Source organism: Camelina sativa, chromosome 13 (genome assembly GCF_000633955.1).
Source record: "Camelina sativa cultivar DH55 chromosome 13, Cs, whole genome shotgun sequence".
Taxonomy (NCBI): Eukaryota; Viridiplantae; Streptophyta; class Magnoliopsida; order Brassicales; family Brassicaceae; genus Camelina; species Camelina sativa.
Genome location: NC_025697.1, coordinates 21139437 through 21158678, shown reverse-complemented (window position 1 = coordinate 21158678; position 19242 = coordinate 21139437). Strand labels below are relative to the sequence as shown.

Below are 19242 nucleotides of genomic sequence, written 5' to 3'. Positions count from 1 at the left end.
AAAGCAACCATGGCGGGTCGTTACGGATCGCAGGTCACGACGATGACTGTGACCAATACTCCGTCCGCAGATCTAGCTTTTACTAACCTCGCTTACTGCTCCTCTTCCGATCTCCGTCAGTTCTCCGTTCCCGGTTCCGATCTCTTTCTCGCCAACGTTGCGGATAGCTTCATTCTGTCTCTATGATATCCTTTTCTATTGTTTCAATTTCGCGATTCGATTTCTTTGTCGCATTGCATTGCGATTGTACGACTTGATTGTTCATTTGAAATGGTCTTTTTTTTTTTTTTTGTAATTACTGCTAAAAAATTATCTTAGCCTTAGGAATGACCTATGAGCGTAGTAGTAGTCATTACTGAGGTATAATTTTGGGTTATTTTTGTTATCATGGATGATTAAATAAAAACTGTGCTCCTTTCGTGTTTAAAACTGTTAAACGTGTTCCTTGTGTTATTTGTGAACTTAACTGGTAATTACTGGACATGGAAGCATCCGTGATGGAAACATTGCTCTGAATGCTATTCAAAGGCGTCATGCTAGAGTTTCTACTGGTGATATGGTATCTGTTAGCAGGTAATTTTCATACAGTTTGTTGTTTTTTATCATCATCATCATCTTCTCTGGCCTGAAGACGTTTCTTTGTTTCTAATTATTGTCTTGTTCTTGCAGATTTGTGCCTCCTGAAAATTTTGATCTGGCTATGCTGACGCTCGAATTGGAATTTGTAAAAAAAGGGACTAAAAGCGAGCAGGTTTGTTTGATATTTATATGATATGTTTCTTCGGATCTTTGTAGGCTTTGTGATTGAACTCAACCTCTCTCTACAATACTGCTCCACAGGTTGATGCTGCTCTCCTCTCAACTCAACTTAAGAGGAAATACACAAACCAGGTAGAGAGATTACTGTTCTGCCGTCTCTGGCTTTGTTACATGTTTGGTTTCGAACTATGCAAGCGTCACATGCAGTGGTTTAAGCATACAAATGAGTGAACCAATGATTTTTAAATTTTAAGTTAAGGTCTATATAAACAGATTAGCTGGTTAGATTTTCAATTGAAACAATGTGTACGTGGACCTTGTCATTCACAATAATTTTATGCTCAATTGGGTTTTGGTGACCATTCTGAAATCCTGTGATATTCTGCTTAGGGTTCACTCATGTGTTTCCATGATCTATGGTATCATTTATATGGTTATTTGGCCTTTAGATCCTCACAAAATCTTTTGAGGCCCTAATTTAATGAACCAATACACACTGCTTCAGGTCTTGACTGTAGGCCAGAAAGCGACATTTGAGTATCATGGAACTAATTACATTCTTACGGTCAATCGAGCGGATGTGGAGGGTCTGGATCAATCGAAAGGCATCGAAAGAGGGATGCTCTCCCAAAATACGTATATTGTGTTTGAAGCATCAAACGCAAGTGGCATAAAGGTCGGATTTTTATAAGTTCTCTATTGTTGTCTTGTTGGATCCGTTACTCTAGGAACTCCTATCAAATGATGATTCAGTATTACATTTAAAATAGCAAATGTAATATCATATCTGATGCTTGCTATTTTGTGGAAACAGATGTGGATTGCTAGTTTGTATCATATTTTTAAAAACTTGTATGTTTTTATGCAGATTGTCAACCAACGAGAAGCTGCTAGCAGCAATATATTCAAACATAAGGAATTTAACCTTGAGTCGTTGGGCATAGGTGGTCTGGGTGCAGAGTTTGCTGATATATTTAGAAGAGCTTTTGCTTCTCGTGTATTTCCTCCTCATGTCACCAGCAGGTTTCTTGTTCATTTCTTAAGCAAGTTTTAGACTGTCTTTGTATATATTTTTCTTCCTAAGTTTATCTTTGTTGATCGTGCAGACTGGGAATTAAGCATGTTAAAGGAATGCTTCTTTTTGGACCTCCTGGTACTGGCAAAACTCTTATGGCACGGCAAATTGGAAAGATGCTCAATGGAAAGGATCCAAAGGTATTTCTGATTTACGTAATATTCTCTCAAGAAGAGTTATGATAACTTACAAGCTTGGAGTCCCTAATTTCATTGTATGTTGTTATCCAGGATTTCACACGCATTAATACACCTAAATGTTTTAGCTCTTCATAATTTGTTACCCTGATTGGATGTACACTTTCTGCGAGAACCTTTTAATGATAATTTAATAGTTTCACTATTTTCTTCATACATTGACAGCTGCAGACCCTATTTTATTTTTTTTGCTTCAGTAATTTATTACCTTTTACTGTTTTATTGACTGTCTTTGTCCAGAAATCTAAATGTTTAATGCTTATGTGGTTCTTTTGCTTGCATTATAGATCGTTAATGGTCCTGAGGTGCTGAGTAAGTTTGTTGGTGAGACGGAAAAGAATGTAAGAGACTTATTTGCTGATGCTGAGCAAGATCAGAAGACCCTTGGTAAGGAAATATTGTTATTCCTGATTTGTGGTTTTGTGTTTTTATTGCCTATCCATAATTGAGCACTCTTATTTTCTTTCTCAGGTGATGCTAGTGAGTTGCATGTCATTATTTTTGATGAAATTGACGCTATTTGTAAGGTACACGACTTTAGCTTCTTCCTCTTTTGAATTTCTAAGCTATTTGCTTAAATTTTGACGACAATTTTTATTAATTCTGGGTAATAGATCTTGCTTCTGACTCTGTGCTGTGACTATATTTTGCTCTGAGGTTAAAATATTAATTTTCATGGGATCTGCTGCTTATCTGAGGTTATACAATAAATTAAAAATCGTATGCTTTGTGATTTTCAGTCAAGAGGCTCCACAAGAGATGGCACAGGTGTCCATGATAGTATTGTAAACCAGCTTTTAACAAAGGTCAGTCAAAGATCAAGCTATTGGCAGTTTTGTCGGAAATTTTACGGATGTGGCTATTGGCTAACACTTTTTTCCAGATAGATGGTGTGGAGGCCTTAAACAATGTCTTGCTTATTGGAATGACAAACAGAAAGGATTTGCTTGATGAAGCTCTTTTAAGGTATTTCTATCATTTTGCTAATAGATAGTGCTGCCGTTTTTAAGGTTTTGAAGCTGTTTTTATATCTGATTTTTGTTTCTTTTTTCATTTGAGAATGAGTGTAGTACATATGAATTTAGACTTTTAGTTTTTGGACTATAGGCCTGGAAGATTGGAGGTTCAGGTTGAGATAAGTCTTCCTGATGAAGCTGGGCGTCTACAAATTCTTCAGATTCATACAAACAAGATGAAGGAAAATTCGTTTCTTGGTCATGATATCAATCTCCAAGAGCTTGGTATTACTTCATAAATTATAGTTGTTCAAATCATGGAATGTTTGGTAGACCTTTTTTGTAAACCAATTCACTGAATGGCAAATTTTTTGTATTAGGAAGACCTAAGAATTCTATCTTTATATTTGGACTAGCTACTAACTAGCATAAATGTGTCTCTGACGTGATTTATAAATATTGTCTGCCAGCTGCTCGAACGAAAAATTACAGTGGCGCGGAGCTTGAAGGTGTTGTCAAAAGTGCTACATCATATGCATTAAACAGACAATTAAGCATGGATGATCTTACAAAGCCTGTGGAAGAAGAGAATATCAAGATCACTATGGAGGATTTTCTCCATGCAATCTATGAAGTTCAGCCTGCATTCGGAGCCTCCACAGATGACCTGGAACGATGCAGGTAATTTTCTTTAATAAGTGTGTGTTGGTCTGGACGATTTGGGAATAGTTCTTGATAGGATGGGCCTTTTGCACACAGATATGCTGATATTAGTTTCGAAGCCAAACTTTATTCTCGTCTTCCCCGTGAGTCATGCTCAGTTCGCATTACTGAGTTTAATTACCTAGGGCCTTCTTTTTTTATCTCTTTAAGCAATTTCCATGGATTTCTGAAATTTTAATTAATGGGTGACTTTAGGCAAAGTTTCATTTCACAGATTGTAAATAAAGGAATCGTGTCTAGTATTATTGTTTGCTTATTCGTAATTCCTCAAATATTACTCCTATAGTTTCTTTTGTTTCTGCCTAATTCATTTGTGTTTCCAGTGACCACTTGCAAATCATGTACTGCATTTACTTCTGGATTTTTTATTTGCCAGTGACTTAGTTTTGACAATTCTGACATGTATGTAGACTCAATGGAATGGTTGATTCTGGTGATCGGCATAATCACATTTACAAAAGAGCTATGCTTCTAGTCGAGCAAGTGAAAGTTAGTACTAGAAGTCCTCTAGTCACTTGCCTTCTGGAGGGGCCCAGTGGAAGGTATCTTCCATAGTTTCTATAACCCGCAAATTTTTTTGGCTTGCTAATTGTTAAACTTTGTTTCTGGACAGTGGGAAAACTGCCTTAGCTGCCACTGTTGGTATTGATAGTGACTTTCCATATGTTAAAATAGTAAGTATCCATCTTTATTTGTGCAACATAGTAGACGTTTCCACCTTTTCTCTTTCTATGATATTGACTTGCTAATTTGTAGGTCTCTGCGGAAACTATGATTGGTCTTTCTGAGAGCACAAAATGTGCTCACATTGTCAAGGTTTGTCCTCTGGAAACACTCTAGTTCTTGTTATTATGCTGCTCTGTCCAGTGTCCACTGATAATCGATTTTGGTCTGAATGCAACTAGGTCTTTGAGGATGCATATAAATCACCAATGAGCATCATTATCCTCGACGACATTGAAAGGTTATTACCTGCTGTTTGTGTTTGTTCAGAACTTTGCTCAACAATCTTAGCATATGTGGGTAGTTTCTTCTGCGCGGTACTTAAATTTCTGATATTGCAGATTGTTGGAATACGTAGCAATTGGTCCTCGTTTTTCAAACATTATTTCACAGACGCTGATGGTCCTTCTCAAACGACTTCCTCCTAAGGTGCGTTGTTAGCCATTTTGTTATTTCTTATCCATTTTCTTTTATGTTTGATCACCGTAACTTAATTTCTTACAGTGGAACATCTCTAATATGGTAAAATCTTTGTTGATAGGGGAAGAAACTTCTCGTCTTTGGGACAACAAGTGAACTAACCTTCTTAGATTCTGTTGGTATCTGTGATTCCTTCTCTGTCACTTACTCTGTTCCGACATTGAAAACGGAGGACGCAAAGAAGGTAAATACTCTTTAGCAACACGATTCCTTCGTCATATATGGACTTTTGAATTGTTTTTTCCAGTTTCACGCCTTGTAAAGTTCACCATCCGCTCTCTTTTTTTCCTTTTCATTGTTTGGAGGTGGCAACATGATTAGAATTTGCTCAACCATGATAAATACTCTTGAGTCTTTTCTAACATTGCCCATGAATCCTGATTCTTGAGCTGGTTAAATTCTCAGTTGTTTTTCTTCCTTTTGTTTATGTGCTTCAGGTGCTACAGCAGCTTAACCTCTTCTCAGAGGATGATGTCGATGCAGCTGCAGATGCTCTCAATGACGTAAGTTTTTTCCTTCTCCACACGGAAATAAAACAGACTAAAACCCGTTAAACTATTTTGTGTTTGTTAATAACCTTAACAATGGTTATAATTTTCGCAAGCAGATGCCAATCAAGAAGCTTTACATGCTATTAGAGATGGCTGCGCAAGGAGAACACGGGGGATCTGCAGAAGCTATCTATGCTGGGAGAGAGAAAATCAAGATCACTCATTTCTTTGATTGCCTACAAGACATCATTCGATTCTAAAAACTTCCAACATATACGTCTTTATCCCTTGCTTCTTTGGCTGGACCTTTTCAAGATATTCTCTTTGAGCTTCTTTAAATCGATCTTGGTTTTGTTTTGGAATCAAATTTGACCCTCGGATTTTTGTTACTCTGGTGGAGGAATGGAACTGAGAAGGGCTATGATACTATATTTATTTTCTTTTTGTGGCTGAAACACACTGTCTTCTGATATTAGTTATTAATTCGTGGTTGGTTTGACTCCTGAATTCCACTCAGTCCATCTGCCTCTTTGATGGTATGTCCTTGTGCATCTTAAGGACCACTATGTGATATGTTCGTTCCCCTTTTGGACTCGTCATGCGCCTTATAGATTTGGGACAGCTAGAAAACAAGACTAGCACTTTTTCACACTTTTCATGATCTGCATTGTCGATTCATCCTCTCACTTGTGATCTCCACGATTGAGATCTCCTCTTAAAGATGCAAACCTTACTAAAAAAAAAATGACCGGAACTTTATAGTTTACAACGACTAGGGGTTGTGCAAGTCAACTTGGTGTAGATAGTAACTCACATGCACAGCATTCAATCTTCTTTGCAAGCTCTATAGATCAGAATTCTTGTTTCGTTGACAAATTATACAAAAGTTTGATTAACAATATATATATATATATATGAAACATTTATCTATTTATTAACCAACAGTACGTTTCAAGTTTATTTCATTCTAGAATACATATTCCAGTTAGGAGATTTAAACCTGCAAGAAAGCTACAAGAAAAACGTGAGTTCAACATATAAGATGAAATCTAAGATTGTATATTTGAATATGCATGCATTAAAAACTTGTACAGTTGTCCCTAGCTTCATATAATACTGGCCTAAAGTCTAAACCCCCAGATTAATTCCCAACGCCAGATAATAAATCTTAAACACTAACCTAAGGTTAGTTTGTTATGAAACTAATTAGTTGCTCGTCAAATAAATCCACATCAAAATTATAGCTGGTGAGATATCGTTATCAGTTCCTCATACTGATATATGTGTCGTATACATAGCAAACTAATCATTGATTAGTGATTATATTCCATCCTGAAATGTTCCTAAATAAATATTTTTATTTAAAACTATATATAGGTGTAGATGCCTTTTCATGGTGCTCCACTTACTTATCTTTTACCTTAAGCCTGACTTAGTCTCCATCTTCTTCTCCTACTTCTTCCCTTGGCCTTCACCATCTTCGCTCTTTTGAAACTCTTTTTTTTACATAATTTCGTGAGAAATTATGTTTTTTCATTGAGATTCCTATTGTACATAATATGTTTTGTGATTTATCAAGAGAGGCTTCACCAAAAGATGAAAGAAGCATAGAATCAAGGGAGAGGCTGTTTCTCTATTCTGCTATTATTGTGTTTATCATTCTTTTTACAACGAGACTATAAGATTACAGGTAGATTCCTCCTAATTATGTTTGTAAAAATGTTCATGTATAAAAAATGTTATGTAGTTGGTCCGAGTTTTGGAAAATTAATGATCGATGGATATGTTTCGGACTCTGAACTTAAATGTTTTGGTATTAATTATGTGCTAAAGTTTAATTTTGACGCTTAGATCTTTTATCGAACGAATAAATTCCAATCGTGTTTCATGGGAGAAACTTTATTCATCTATCATCACATGCATTCTATACCCTTATATTTTTATGATCATCTTCTGTTACTTTGTTTCTTTTTTGTATATATGATTAGTAAAACTAAAACCATAAATTTTGGTAAACCAAAAAATAGCACTTTGAAGTAGGAGAGAGGAGATTGTTGTTCGGCTACTTCAATCTTGGCAATAGAAAGGACACATAGTTTCCGGGTAATCGAGTTTTACGAAAGGATAATCCAAGAAAACTTCTGCAAATAGTTCGGAGGTTTTGTGATCTTCATCTGTTCACCATGTCAGTGAAAATGAAGGGCATCTATAAAGGCTTCAAATGTATCTCTCAAATATTTGGTAATACTCTTTACCATCTTCTATCGCAATATAATTTACGATTAATTTATATCTCGTCTTGCTGATAGTAAATAACTTGAGCAAATCATATGAGTAAAAACTTATTTTTGTTTATGGAACAAAGACATTAATTTGATCACTTTTAAGCTGTCAGATTATAATAGGTTCAGTGAAATTGCTAGATATATGGTGGAAGTTTATTTGCAAAATCGTAGATAAGTGGATTATATATGAGTTTGGGAATGGTTCAAAGTTTAAACTAGATTAAATATTGTTATATAATTTACAAAGTGTGTAGTTTTATTATTTTAAAATACATGCGTTATTACACCCCATTTAATTATGTACGATTTCATCTTCTACTTTGTAATATATAGTTTGATGTGTATAGTTAAGATAACATTTGATCACATATACAAATTGACTATTACATAGAATATTTTAAGATAATTTTCATTTCTTTTTTGGTTGTAAATACAATATTGATGAAATAAATTATTAACTACTTTCAGCCGTTGAGAAAGAAAGAGATGAAATAGAAATTGGGTTTCCAACAGATGTAAAACATGTGGCTCATATTGGCTGGGAGGGTTCTTCTGGTAGTGCTCCTGGTTGGGTAAGTTTTTCGTGCTTTTTTGGCCTAGCTATATGTGATATATATTTTTTCTAACAAGTAAAACCCAAAAAAAAAAATTTTAAATAATAAGTAATATCCATGTAGCTAATTTATGGATATTTGTGTCTATTATGAAGATGAGTGAGTTTAAGGTGGGAGCTGAGGTTTTATCTCCAAGAGCATCATCTTTTAGTAATGCAAGACCTTCTACTTCTTTTTTCACTTCTTCTTCCACTGGTAAGTTATAGTACTTTATAATTACTGGTTTTTTCTTTCTTTTAAACTGGTTGTACCATCTTTATTGTCTTAAAAAAATGTTTGTCCATCTTATGTCTTCTTTACAATATTTTTAGCTAGAAAAAAAAAACTAATTACACTGTTATGTTTATAAATGTAGATTTTGATCAAGGATCGAGTCAACGAACAATATCTGATACACTAAGAGATATACCTCCAGTTACTCCAATAAATTTACCGAAAAATAACAAGAAAAGTAGTAGAAGAAAAAAGTCGGCTTCATCAGCATCATCTCCAAAATCTTCAAGAACATCTATATTATCCAAATCTTCGTATAAATCAACTGTATCACGACTAATCTAGAAAATATAATAACAAATGGAAGATAAAAAAAAAAACAGAAGTTTGGTCATCTTTGTGCATACTTAAAGGATTTTGTTTGCATTTTCTGCTGATTTTTTTTTTTCTTTTACATATGTAGACATGTTGTACTGTTTGGAGTTTGGTTTCTTTAATGTAAACTTAGACAGAACTAGGGAAAGAAAATTGTATGAAATGATGGTGAATTTGAGTGGTTAATTAGCTAGCGAAGTGTTTTTTGTTTGTATTGTTTGGGAAAAAAAAAAGTTAAAACAGAAGAAACAACGAAAAGGAAACAAAAATATAGTTAGAAAAGTTGATTGAACATATAGAAACACCAACAAAGAGATAGACCTTAACATCTTGCATCCTCTCGAATCCGGTTGTGAAATCAAACAAGATCTCCAAAAAGCGACATAAGACTGGAAACTCCATCTCGAGTAACACATTAAGTCATTAACACTTTGATCAATAAACTTTGGCAACGGAGCAAAACGTTTCTTAAAAAAAAAACGATTTGCATGATCTCACAAATTTTTTGTTATAATAGCTAAACGTCCAAAAGAAATATAAACAAATTACTTAGGAATTGTGTCCATCTACGGCACATCACTTCAGCATTTCGTGTGAATTTTAAGTTTGTACTTCAGCATTTATACATATCTTAAAAAGTCTTTATTTTGGGAAAAATGTCTCTTAATTAAACTATAGTGTGCTAGTAATAACTCTTATAATTATAGCATATTCTCTCCAAATTTCACTTTGAAAATTAATGAAGAAGAAAAATGGAATCTATCAACAATACATTAAACAAAATACAAGTTCGAATGAAAACAAATTCAAAATTCAACTTGGAGAACGTGGGGCCAAATAAAATCTCAAGATAAACTGAAATGTTACTAAATATAATTAAATGATTCGGTCCCATGCATGTGTATATAGCACTCACTATATAAGTATATATGGCTTTTCATTTTATTTTCCCCATTTTGTAGTTTATTTTCTTGTTATTGACTTTGAAGTTTAAAGTGTTCCAATGGTTTTGTAAAAACAAAAATCCTAGTAGAGGTTACCTTTTCATATAGAATACAACTGTCATAAAATGACTTTTTTGGAAAAGAACTGTCTAGATATGTGCTAAACTGTGAAAATTAAGTCAAGAATCTTTCTGAAACTTTGTTTTTCTAAATGAAAATAATACAACTTCTTTAGACAGAAGAAAACAAAACAAAAAAAAAGGGTATTTGTGTATATCTACAATTTTATGCAATTAATGTCTTATAATTCGAGATAAAAAAAATAAATATAAGAAATTTTCAAATTTATTAGAAACAAAAATATATATATATAGAGTCAATAAATGAGTTGGTTGGTAAGGTAACAGTAGCGCACTCTTTTCCACTAGCTTGATTATTTGAAGGTGACGTCCCATTGCTCCAAGCCTTTTCATCTTCATTCATTTATTTAATTACCCCGTTTTCAACGACATATATGATTTGTTTTCTTAATAATATCAGAGTGATTTTCCATTTATCCCCTTAAATGTTTTTATTATTATGAGTATTCTAGGCTTACCAAACAGAATCATGGAGGAAGTACGTATTCACCAATCCAAATTGTCATTTTCAGGTTGGTCCAAACATATATTAATCAAAATTCGAATAAGTCGATGTTAATGGTATTGATGATAGATCCTAAGTTTGCAAGACATGAGTGCACTAAAGTGTGCATGATTTTATTATCTCATCATCTTTCTCGCTACATATAAAACAGATATATAGAGTCACAATCCATTTCTTGACTCTTTAAGACTTTAACCTTGAGTTCAGTACTACTTGAGAACCATAAGCCACTTAGCCAAATAAATGTTTTAGTGTCGATGAACTTTGTAAAATGGTTTAGAGGGTAGCGGAGATATTTTCAACATAATTTAAAACTTATCTATACAACCGAAATGTACGATGTACATCTCCAATGTCCCCCCTATCTATAAGTTTGTTCTTCTCTATATAGTTTGAAAATTAATTAGTGAACTCTATATATTTACATATACTAAATCATGTAAGTTTTGCAAACATTTTTAACACACCAAATATATTACTAACAAAAAAATGTCTACATATATATAGTTTGATACTACTTCGAGGTAACTCTTATCAATATCACAGTTTCTTCCACTCGTTAACAAAATTGTTGATCATAGTATCAGGCACATGCAATGGAGCTCTGATTTAGTAGAATATAATGTGAAAGTATTTATTTCTTTTTTTTTTGTCGCATGTATTTATCTCATTTTAATGTAAATATCAATGGTTCCCATACATTTTTCAGTAACTTAAACGCTTTGTAGTATATTGAAAGCCATATTATGTAGTATGTATACGTATAAGAATGTTAAGGACATTAATTATTTTCTCGAGACCTAGGGCCACTAAAATTGATTTGTTCTTAAGAAGAGTTAGAAATACTTAGTTGGAAGACCTAGCTAAGAACAAAGAACATTAATAATGAAAGAAAATCTCTTTCATTGATATGTCCTCGTCCATGCGTCTATATAGTTCTGGCATATGAGAATAGTATATCTAGTCCCATTAATACGAAAACAATAAATATCATAAGCTTAACTAGCATTTGAGCAATAAAAATCATTTATGTATGCATGCATACTTACATTTAGACACACAAACTCACTCTGCGCGCATGCATGTTACAGACTTGAAGCTAGTACTTGATTGATCAATCTTTGAGAACGTATATTTAAACCACAATATGACAATAAGTAAATCGTTGTTAACCTAAATAATGCGTTGTAGTTGATATAGATCTTGAGGTAGGAGTCGGTTGGTAATAATAGATATAAGTTATACACATTAGTATGTGGAAGCCAAAGAAAGACAGCTTGCATGTAAGAAATACATATGACTAAGGGCAATTGTCATAAACACCATTAAAATAGGGTTTTATTCCAAAAATATCACAATTTAGTTTTTTTCCAAAAATACCATTAAAATGTAATTTTTTCCAAAAATACCACATAATTGAATTAAAGTTTTAATACTAAAAACTAATTCCTAAATTCTAAATACTAAATTCTACCCCTAAAAACTATACTCTAAAACTAAATGTGTCAATCCAAATCTAAAAGAAAAATTATACATCTTTAAAAATCAATTTGTTTGTGTTTGTGATAATTTTGGAAAAAAAAACTTTTGTGTTATTTTTGAAAAAAAAACTAAGCTGTAGTATTTTTGGAAAAAAAACTTTTTAGTGGTATTTAAAGAAATTTCTCTAATTATATTTCGTAGCTTAAAGGTTTTTTCATATCAACCCATAGAGATACTTAGAAGTATGAGAATCCATAAGGTGAAAGAAAAAGCAGTGAATGTTTTTTTTTTTTTTTTTACTTATACTACTATGAACTTAAACTCTCTCTATCTCTGTAATAAAGATATAGAAAGGATGAGTAAGTTTCTCTCACTAGAGCATTAATGGAGCTTTAGAGAGAATCATAAATGCATTTGCAACCTCTCTATGCGCTCTCATCAATAACTCCTTTTTTCTTATTGCAACTCCACATGTTCCTTTTTTTTTTTTCTTTTGTCCTCTTCTTCTTCTTCTTCTTCTTCTTCAACAACAACAAATTTCTATTGTTTCTTAATACCTAGCTAGCGCAATAGCGCTCCCCCGGTTTCAGATTATCCCAAAAAAAACCTGGTTTTGGGGTAACTGGTTTGCCCGATCCATTGCAACCAACCCTTGTTTTGCTTTTTTTTGCCAACGTCCCCGATCTTCTGTGTTTTACAGGGAATAAACCAAAGATCACTGTGAATTAGGGTTTCACTGTTTCTTCAAAAGTAAGATCTCTCTCTCTCTCTCTCTGTACGCATTTATGTATATGCATTTGTATGTATCTTGGGTTAGGTTTATAGTTCAGATCCATATATGTGTTGCATGTTGTTTGAAAAGTCTTTAGCTCTTCTATTTTTTTTTTCGTTTTTTTTTAAATCTCAAGATCTCGATTCCTATGATTTTTACCTGTGTTTTTATTTTATTTTCCTGAGATTGTTTTTGTTTAGTTTAATATTTTAATGTTTTTGTGTCCTCTTGCGGAGACTTATGATCTAAGAGATAAATTAAATAATTTAAGCGTTACGAAAAAACTTTCTTGGAGTTAGGAGTTCAAAAGGAGTTTGACGAAATCTACTTGGTGGTTGTGTCACACAAAAAAGGACCATTGACTTATTGTCAACGCTTTAATTAACACTATATACTAGTATTATTTTAATCAATTTTAAATTAATCAACCCTATTTAACATTTTTCTATATAATAACTTAGCCTTTTTGATTAGTTTTTTTTTAGTATTTCTTTTTTACTAGAAACGGTCGTTTTTAGTGCACAAAGACCAAGGTCAATTTAATTCTTTAATAAATTCAATTGAGAGATTAGAAACTTGTGAATCCCGTTCTCTCTCTTCTCTTCTCTTACCTACGTAACATTATTTTGAGTCGACAAAAGAGAGAGAAGAGCATTAAACTCGAACCCAAAACTTCAACCAAACAAAGGGACAAAAGAAAAAAATAACTACAAAGAGAGATCTGTCTTTAGGGTTTCAAAGCTTTCTTAACAACCCAGGGTTTTCAGATCGAATTGAGTAAGTATTTAAGCATTTTTAAGTTATACAAGCTAGTGTGTTCTTCTTATCATTTTCTTACCTTACCCCAAATTAGGGTTTCTTAAAAATCATAACTCTCTCTCTTGCTTCTTCCTCCCCCGTATGCCAGATCTGTCCGATAGATCTGATGTTTTGAGAAGTCTTGTAACTTTGAAGATTGATTTTTTTCTTCTTCTTTTTTTGGTGTTTATGCACACACACTCGGAGATACATATACGCGAAAATATTATCGATGGATCCATCTGTGGAAAAAAACTATCTAAATATCATTTCTAATCTAAGTTTTGTTTGTTTCTTGATCTCATTTCTTGTTTTTGTAAGGCCGTCAATTATATAGTAAAACTATGTATCCTTTGTTTTTTTCTTAAAACTTTGGAGAAAAATAATTTACCTTTCTCTTAATTATTTTCTTATAAAATATCATTGTGGATCTATCATTCAATTGTTTCCTCATATTTTCATCACATTGTTTGTAAAGTTAATACGTTAGATCATGCTAAAACTGATTATAGTTTATTGATGTGATGTCATAAAGTAAATGTTAATATAGTTTTATATGTAGTTGTGCCTCCGTTTTGTCAAATTATCGTTCTTCTTTAGCTTAAAGAAAAATTGATTCCTTCTCTCTAAATTTTGTTAAAACGTAAATTTTTGGGCTATATACATAATTATCTAAATGATTCATCTTATATGTATTACCAGAAAAATGGTGCGTAAAAACAAACCCGACATTTTAATTTAGTTAACGGTTAATTGTGAAAAAAATGATAATGTTACTAACAAAAGGTAAATGAATAGTTCCATAACAACTATAAATATATAAGTTTCCCTTAACATCATTATTCTCTTCCATTTCCATAATGATCTTCTTTTTCTTCTTTCTATATACATATGTGAGCGTTTCATATATAATCTTTTAACTAATTTGATTTTGATTTTGGGCAGTGGAAGATATACTTGAAGAAGAAAGTCAAATCAAGAAAATATTTTGATCCGAACCTCGAAGATTTGAAGGAAAACAACTCCAAAATCCATTTCTTGATTAATATCAAGTTGATTGATCAGAGTCGATCCAACCATCACAATGTATCATCCAAACATGTTTGAGAGCCATCATATGTTCGATATGACCCCAAAGAGCACCTCCGATAACGACTTGGGAATCACCGGAAGCCGAGAAGATGATTTTGAGACCAAGTCAGGTGCCGAAGTCACCACTGAGAATCCTTCTGGTGAAGAGCTTCAAGATCCTAACCAACGTCCCAACAAAAAGAAGCGTTACCATCGCCACACGCAACGCCAAATTCAAGAACTCGAATCGTAAGAAAATACACTCAAAACTCATAGCTCAATATGTCACATTAATAGAGCTAGTTTCAATCTTATTTACTTGGAGCATATTTTGGATTTTGCAAGGTTCTTTAAGGAATGTCCTCATCCAGACGATAAGCAACGGAAAGAGTTGAGCCGTGATCTTAATTTAGAGCCTCTTCAAGTAAAGTTTTGGTTTCAAAACAAACGCACACAGATGAAGGTTTGTAACGGTTAACCTATACATAAATTATTTTGATTTCATAAATTTGTAGTTTCATATTAATCAAATTTTTGTCACACTATGTTGTGTGTAATATTTATAGGCACAAAGTGAGAGGCATGAGAACCAGATTCTAAAGTCAGACAATGACAAGCTCAGAGCAGAGAACAATAGATACAAAGAAGCTCTAAGCAATGCTACATGCCCTAACTGTGGCGGTCCAGCTGCTATTGGAGAAATGTCATTCGATGAACAACATCTCAGGATCGAAAATGCTAGACTCCGTGAAGAGGTATATACATACACATTTGTCTACATAACTATAAATTTGAAATATTAGATTCTGAAACTATAACCAATTCATCTACAGATTGATAGGATCTCTGCTATTGCTGCAAAATACGTTGGGAAGCCATTAGGTTCGTCTTTTGCTCCACTAGCGATTCATGCGCCTTCTCGTTCGCTTGATCTTGAAGTTGGAAACTTTGGGAACCAAACAGGATTTGGAGGAGAAATGTATGGAACAGGGGATATTTTGAGGTCTGTTTCGATTCCTTCTGATACTGATAAGCCTATAATAGTTGAGCTAGCGGTTGCAGCTATGGAGGAACTCGTGAGAATGGCTCAAGCTGTGGATCCTTTGTGGGTTTCAACCGATAGCTCGATGGAGATTCTCAATGAAGAAGAGTATTTCAGAACGTTTCCGAGAGGAATAGGACCAAAGCCATTAGGTTTGAGATCAGAGGCGTCGAGAGAATCTGCTGTTGTTATAATGAATCACATCAACCTCGTTGAGATTCTCATGGATGTGGTAATTAAGTTAAATTCATTTCTTGATCTTGAACCAACTTAACCGTTAAAAGTGTTTGAAGAAACTAATTAAAGTTTTAATCTTTTGATCTTGGTTTAAGAATCAATGGTCTTGTGTTTTCTCTGGGATTGTGTCAAGAGCCTTGACACTTGAAGTCCTTTCTACTGGAGTTGCTGGGAACTACAATGGTGCTTTGCAAGTGGTATGTATATTAGGTTTAGTTACTTGCTTCACAAGAAATGTTTTAGTGATCAATTTTTATAAAAAAGATCTGGTTTGTGTTATTTTTTGTTATGTGAAGATGACAGCTGAGTTTCAAGTTCCGTCACCGCTAGTCCCAACGCGTGAGAACTACTTTGTGAGATACTGCAAACAGCATAGCGACGGTTCTTGGGCTGTAGTTGATGTCTCTTTGGACAGCCTTAGACCAAGTACTCCAATCTTAAGAACAAGAAGAAGGCCTTCAGGTTGTCTGATTCAAGAATTGCCTAATGGTTATTCTAAGGTACGTATATGATCAGGATATATAAAGGGTTTAAATTATTATAGATAAAATTTAGTGTAGAAAGCTTAAATTTATTAAACTTATGGGGTGATATTGATTTGAAGGTTACATGGATAGAGCATATGGAGGTAGATGATAGATCGGTTCACAATATGTATAGACCGTTGGTTCACTCCGGTTTAGCTTTCGGTGCGAAACGTTGGGTGGCTACACTCGAACGACAATGCGAGCGGCTGGCTAGCTCCATGGCCAGCAATATCCCTGGTGATCTTTCTGGTATGGGCCATTTAGATAATTTTGAATATGCTGGGGCTGAATCGAATGAGAAGAGTTGGTTTTAATATTACTCATTAGGTCCTTATAGTTAATGGGTAATTAATTTATGCAGTGATAACGAGCCCTGAAGGAAGGAAGAGTATGTTGAAGCTAGCTGAGAGGATGGTGATGAGTTTCTGTAGTGGCGTCGGAGCGTCGACTGCACACGCTTGGACAACAATGTCGACAACAGGATCCGATGACGTTCGGGTTATGACCCGGAAGAGTATGGATGATCCGGGAAGACCTCCGGGTATTGTTCTTAGTGCAGCGACTTCGTTCTGGATCCCTGTTGCTCCCAAACGTGTTTTTGATTTCCTCCGTGACGAAAATTCAAGAAAAGAGGTAATGCAACATTTACCGGTCTAACCATCTCTGGTTTACTCATTTGGAAGGTTTTTAATTGAATTTTGATGCAGTGGGATATATTGTCAAATGGAGGTATGGTTCAAGAAATGGCTCATATAGCCAATGGTCATGAACCTGGAAACTGTGTCTCCTTGCTTCGAGTCAATGTAAGACATTCTTAAATATCAACAGTTCTCTCCTTAGTTTTGTCAGTTTCAGATTCTGAAAACCTTGTTGTTGTTTGTAAACAGAGCGGAAACTNATGGATGATCCGGGAAGACCTCCGGGTATTGTTCTTAGTGCAGCGACTTCGTTCTGGATCCCTGTTGCTCCCAAACGTGTTTTTGATTTCCTCCGTGACGAAAATTCAAGAAAAGAGGTAATGCAACATTTACCGGTCCAACCAACTCTGGTTTGCTCATTTTGGGAGTTTCTTTAATTGAATTTTGATGCAGTGGGATATATTGTCAAATGGAGGTATGGTTCAAGAAATGGCTCATATAGCTAATGGTCACGAACCTGGGAACTGTGTCTCCTTGCTTCGAGTCAATGTAAGACATTCTTAAATATCAATAGTTCTCTCTGTGTCTCCTTGCTTCGAGTCAATGTAAGACATTCTTAAATATCAATAGTTCTCTCCTTAGTTTTGTCAGTTTGAGATTCTGAAAACTTTGTTGTTGTTTGTAAACAGAGCGGAAACTCGAGCCAGAGCAACATGTTGATTCTACAAGAAAGTTGTACGGACGCATCAGGATCATATGTTATTTACGCGCCTGTGGATATAGTGGCGATGAACGTGGTTCTAAGCGGGGGAGATCCTGATTACGTGGCGTTGTTGCCGTCTGGTTTTGCTATTTTACCGGATGGTTCGGTGGGAGGAGGAGATGGGAATCATCAGGAAGTGGTTTCTTCTACTTCTTTTGGGAGTTGTGGTGGTTCGCTTTTAACCGTTGCGTTTCAGATTCTTGTTGACTCTGTTCCTACAGCTAAACTCTCACTTGGCTCGGTGGCTACGGTTAATAGTCTGATCAAGTGTACTGTGGAGAGGATTAAAGCGGCAGTTGCTTGTGACAATGGAGGAGCAGGAGGGGGAGCGTAGTTTTTTTTCAGGTATGTATCCACAACTAAGATCTTCACTCAATATGATTCTTGTGGAGCAAGTAACAAAAGTATCGAAAAGATTCTTATCATGTAAAATTTGTGTTTTGTGCAGAAGTAAGAATAAGAGAGTACGAAAAGGAAGTATGGAGAAACATAGCGATTGTGGTTGTTTCTTATTTTGTGTGTTTTTGAAATCCAAAGGGAGTCAAGAACGCACCTTTTGCGTTTAATTTCATCTCGGATTTTGATGAAAAAGGGTAAAGAGGTTCGGGTATTGACTTCTGCTCGAAACCACGGTTTTTAGGATTTTCTCTATTGTGCGTCGTTGACAGTTTTTGAACACCTATGGGTTTTTCCCTTTTTGTGTTTCTCCCACCCAAGTGTATGTTTCTTTCTTGTATTGTAACCCCTTTTGTTGCAGTTTGACACATAAGGGTTAAAAAAATCTTTGTTATTAGTAGTAGTAATATATATTAGTTTCCCATTAACCCTCTGTTAACCCTTTGGACGGATAAACCATTTTTCTAACCAAGCTAAAATTGATAATCATGTGTAGACCTTCTGGCTAAGTATTGGCAGATTCTTAAAATGGTCTGATTTAGTTCATATCACATAGAATGAGCCAAACTCAAAATGACTCTAGCATAACCTCTAATTCCTTATTCTGAATGTAACAGTTCTGTCAACCTGCTTCTACATAGACCCTGCTCCGTATCCGCTAGGTAGGACATTACAGATATATAAAAATTGAAATTCAAAAGGTTCGGATAGAAGAAAAGTAAAACCTTTTTCATTATAGACAAAGTCAAGAGAATAAAGACCTTCAAAAGAGTTGAGTTAACGCCTATATAAAAAGTAACACTGAGACAGGGAAAGCTCTAACGAAAAAACCTGAAACTGGTTCTCTTAGCAACAGCATCTACGAGATCCACTCGTCATAGGAAATTTGTTCACACTCGAATATCAGTCTTCCGGGCTTTGCCTGCAATATCTAAAATTGAAAAAAGAAGACAATCTGAAACAAGAAAGAAACAGACAGTACATTCCATATACATGGGGGAACTACCGCTGCGACATCTGATTTTACTACTACAAG

The 19242-nt window shown here is 34.4% G+C and overlaps 4 protein-coding genes across 9 annotated transcripts in view; 3 read left to right on the top strand and 1 right to left on the bottom strand.

Annotated features, from left to right (window-relative positions):
* LOC104737346 (vesicle-fusing ATPase-like) overlaps positions 1–5911 on the top strand; it is a 7278-nt gene extending 1367 nt beyond the window's left edge. The window contains exons 2-22 of one of the 2 annotated variants that reach the window (XM_010457506.2): positions 17–185; positions 478–573; positions 670–751; positions 841–891; positions 1265–1435; positions 1628–1782; positions 1866–1974; positions 2319–2418; positions 2503–2558; positions 2772–2837; positions 2915–2997; positions 3139–3272; positions 3458–3668; positions 4121–4252; positions 4324–4384; positions 4467–4526; positions 4616–4674; positions 4775–4862; positions 4975–5097; positions 5351–5416; positions 5521–5911. In XM_010457506.2, the coding sequence (XP_010455808.1) occupies positions 17–185; positions 478–573; positions 670–751; positions 841–891; positions 1265–1435; positions 1628–1782; positions 1866–1974; positions 2319–2418; positions 2503–2558; positions 2772–2837; positions 2915–2997; positions 3139–3272; positions 3458–3668; positions 4121–4252; positions 4324–4384; positions 4467–4526; positions 4616–4674; positions 4775–4862; positions 4975–5097; positions 5351–5416; positions 5521–5664 (2216 nt within the window). In that variant the 3' untranslated portion in view covers positions 5665–5911. Of the gene's footprint in view, positions 1–9; positions 186–477; positions 574–669; positions 752–840; positions 892–1264; positions 1436–1627; positions 1783–1865; positions 1975–2318; positions 2419–2502; positions 2559–2771; positions 2838–2914; positions 2998–3138; positions 3273–3457; positions 3669–4120; positions 4253–4323; positions 4385–4466; positions 4527–4615; positions 4675–4774; positions 4863–4974; positions 5098–5350; positions 5417–5520 lie in introns of those variants that run through there. The other variant, XM_010457505.1, reaches the window with a different exon arrangement.
* Positions 6774–8896, top strand: LOC104737345 (CRIB domain-containing protein RIC10-like). The gene is made up of 5 exons (XM_010457503.2): positions 6774–7094; positions 7432–7645; positions 8158–8261; positions 8399–8498; positions 8659–8896. Exons 2-5 carry the CDS (start codon positions 7588–7590, stop codon positions 8859–8861), a joined length of 465 nt encoding a protein of 154 aa, XP_010455805.1. The 5' UTR covers positions 6774–7094; positions 7432–7587; the 3' UTR covers positions 8862–8896.
* LOC104737343 (homeobox-leucine zipper protein PROTODERMAL FACTOR 2) lies at positions 12405–18634 on the top strand. 5 transcript variants are annotated; one of them, XM_010457498.2, is made up of 13 exons: positions 12406–12712; positions 14478–14852; positions 14949–15066; positions 15170–15358; positions 15437–15877; positions 15978–16079; positions 16179–16382; positions 16487–16658; positions 16771–16950; positions 17333–17424; positions 17501–17596; positions 17737–18155; positions 18259–18634. In XM_010457498.2, the coding sequence occupies exons 2-12, from the start codon at positions 14617–14619 to the stop codon at positions 18142–18144; spliced, it is 2238 nt and encodes a 745-aa protein (XP_010455800.1). In that variant the 5' UTR covers positions 12406–12712; positions 14478–14616; the 3' UTR covers positions 18145–18155; positions 18259–18634. The 5 variants fall into 5 exon arrangements, with proteins under 5 accessions (XP_010455803.1, XP_010455800.1, XP_010455802.1 ...); XM_010457501.1 differs by lacking the exon at positions 18259–18634 and having other exon boundaries at positions 12405–12712; positions 17501–17652; positions 17737–17820; XM_010457500.2 differs by lacking the exon at positions 17333–17424 and having other exon boundaries at positions 16771–17042.
* Positions 18915–19242, bottom strand: part of LOC104737344 (polyadenylation and cleavage factor homolog 4) — a gene marked incomplete in the record, with an annotated part of 5658 nt that continues 5330 nt past the window's right edge. Inside the window, 1 exon segment of the mRNA XM_019234699.1 lies at positions 18915–19242.

What these genes read in the sequence shown, in the direction of transcription:
- LOC104737345 (XM_010457503.2), top strand. Translation starts at nt 7,588, where the DNA reads ATGTCAGTGAAAATGAAGGGCATCTATAAAGGCTTCAAATGTATCTCT. An exon ending in CTGGTAGTGCTCCTGGTTGG is followed by an intron (nt 8,262 to 8,398) that starts GTAAGTTTTTCG and finishes TCTATTATGAAG; the next exon opens with ATGAGTGAGTTTAAGGTGGG. An exon ending in TTTCACTTCTTCTTCCACTG is followed by an intron (nt 8,499 to 8,658) that starts GTAAGTTATAGT and finishes TTATAAATGTAG; the next exon opens with ATTTTGATCAAGGATCGAGT.
- LOC104737343 (XM_010457498.2), top strand. Translation starts at nt 14,617, where the DNA reads ATGTATCATCCAAACATGTTTGAGAGCCATCATATGTTCGATATGACC. An exon ending in ACAAACGCACACAGATGAAG is followed by an intron (nt 15,067 to 15,169) that starts GTTTGTAACGGT and finishes TAATATTTATAG; the next exon opens with GCACAAAGTGAGAGGCATGA. An exon ending in TGCCTAATGGTTATTCTAAG is followed by an intron (nt 16,383 to 16,486) that starts GTACGTATATGA and finishes ATTGATTTGAAG; the next exon opens with GTTACATGGATAGAGCATAT.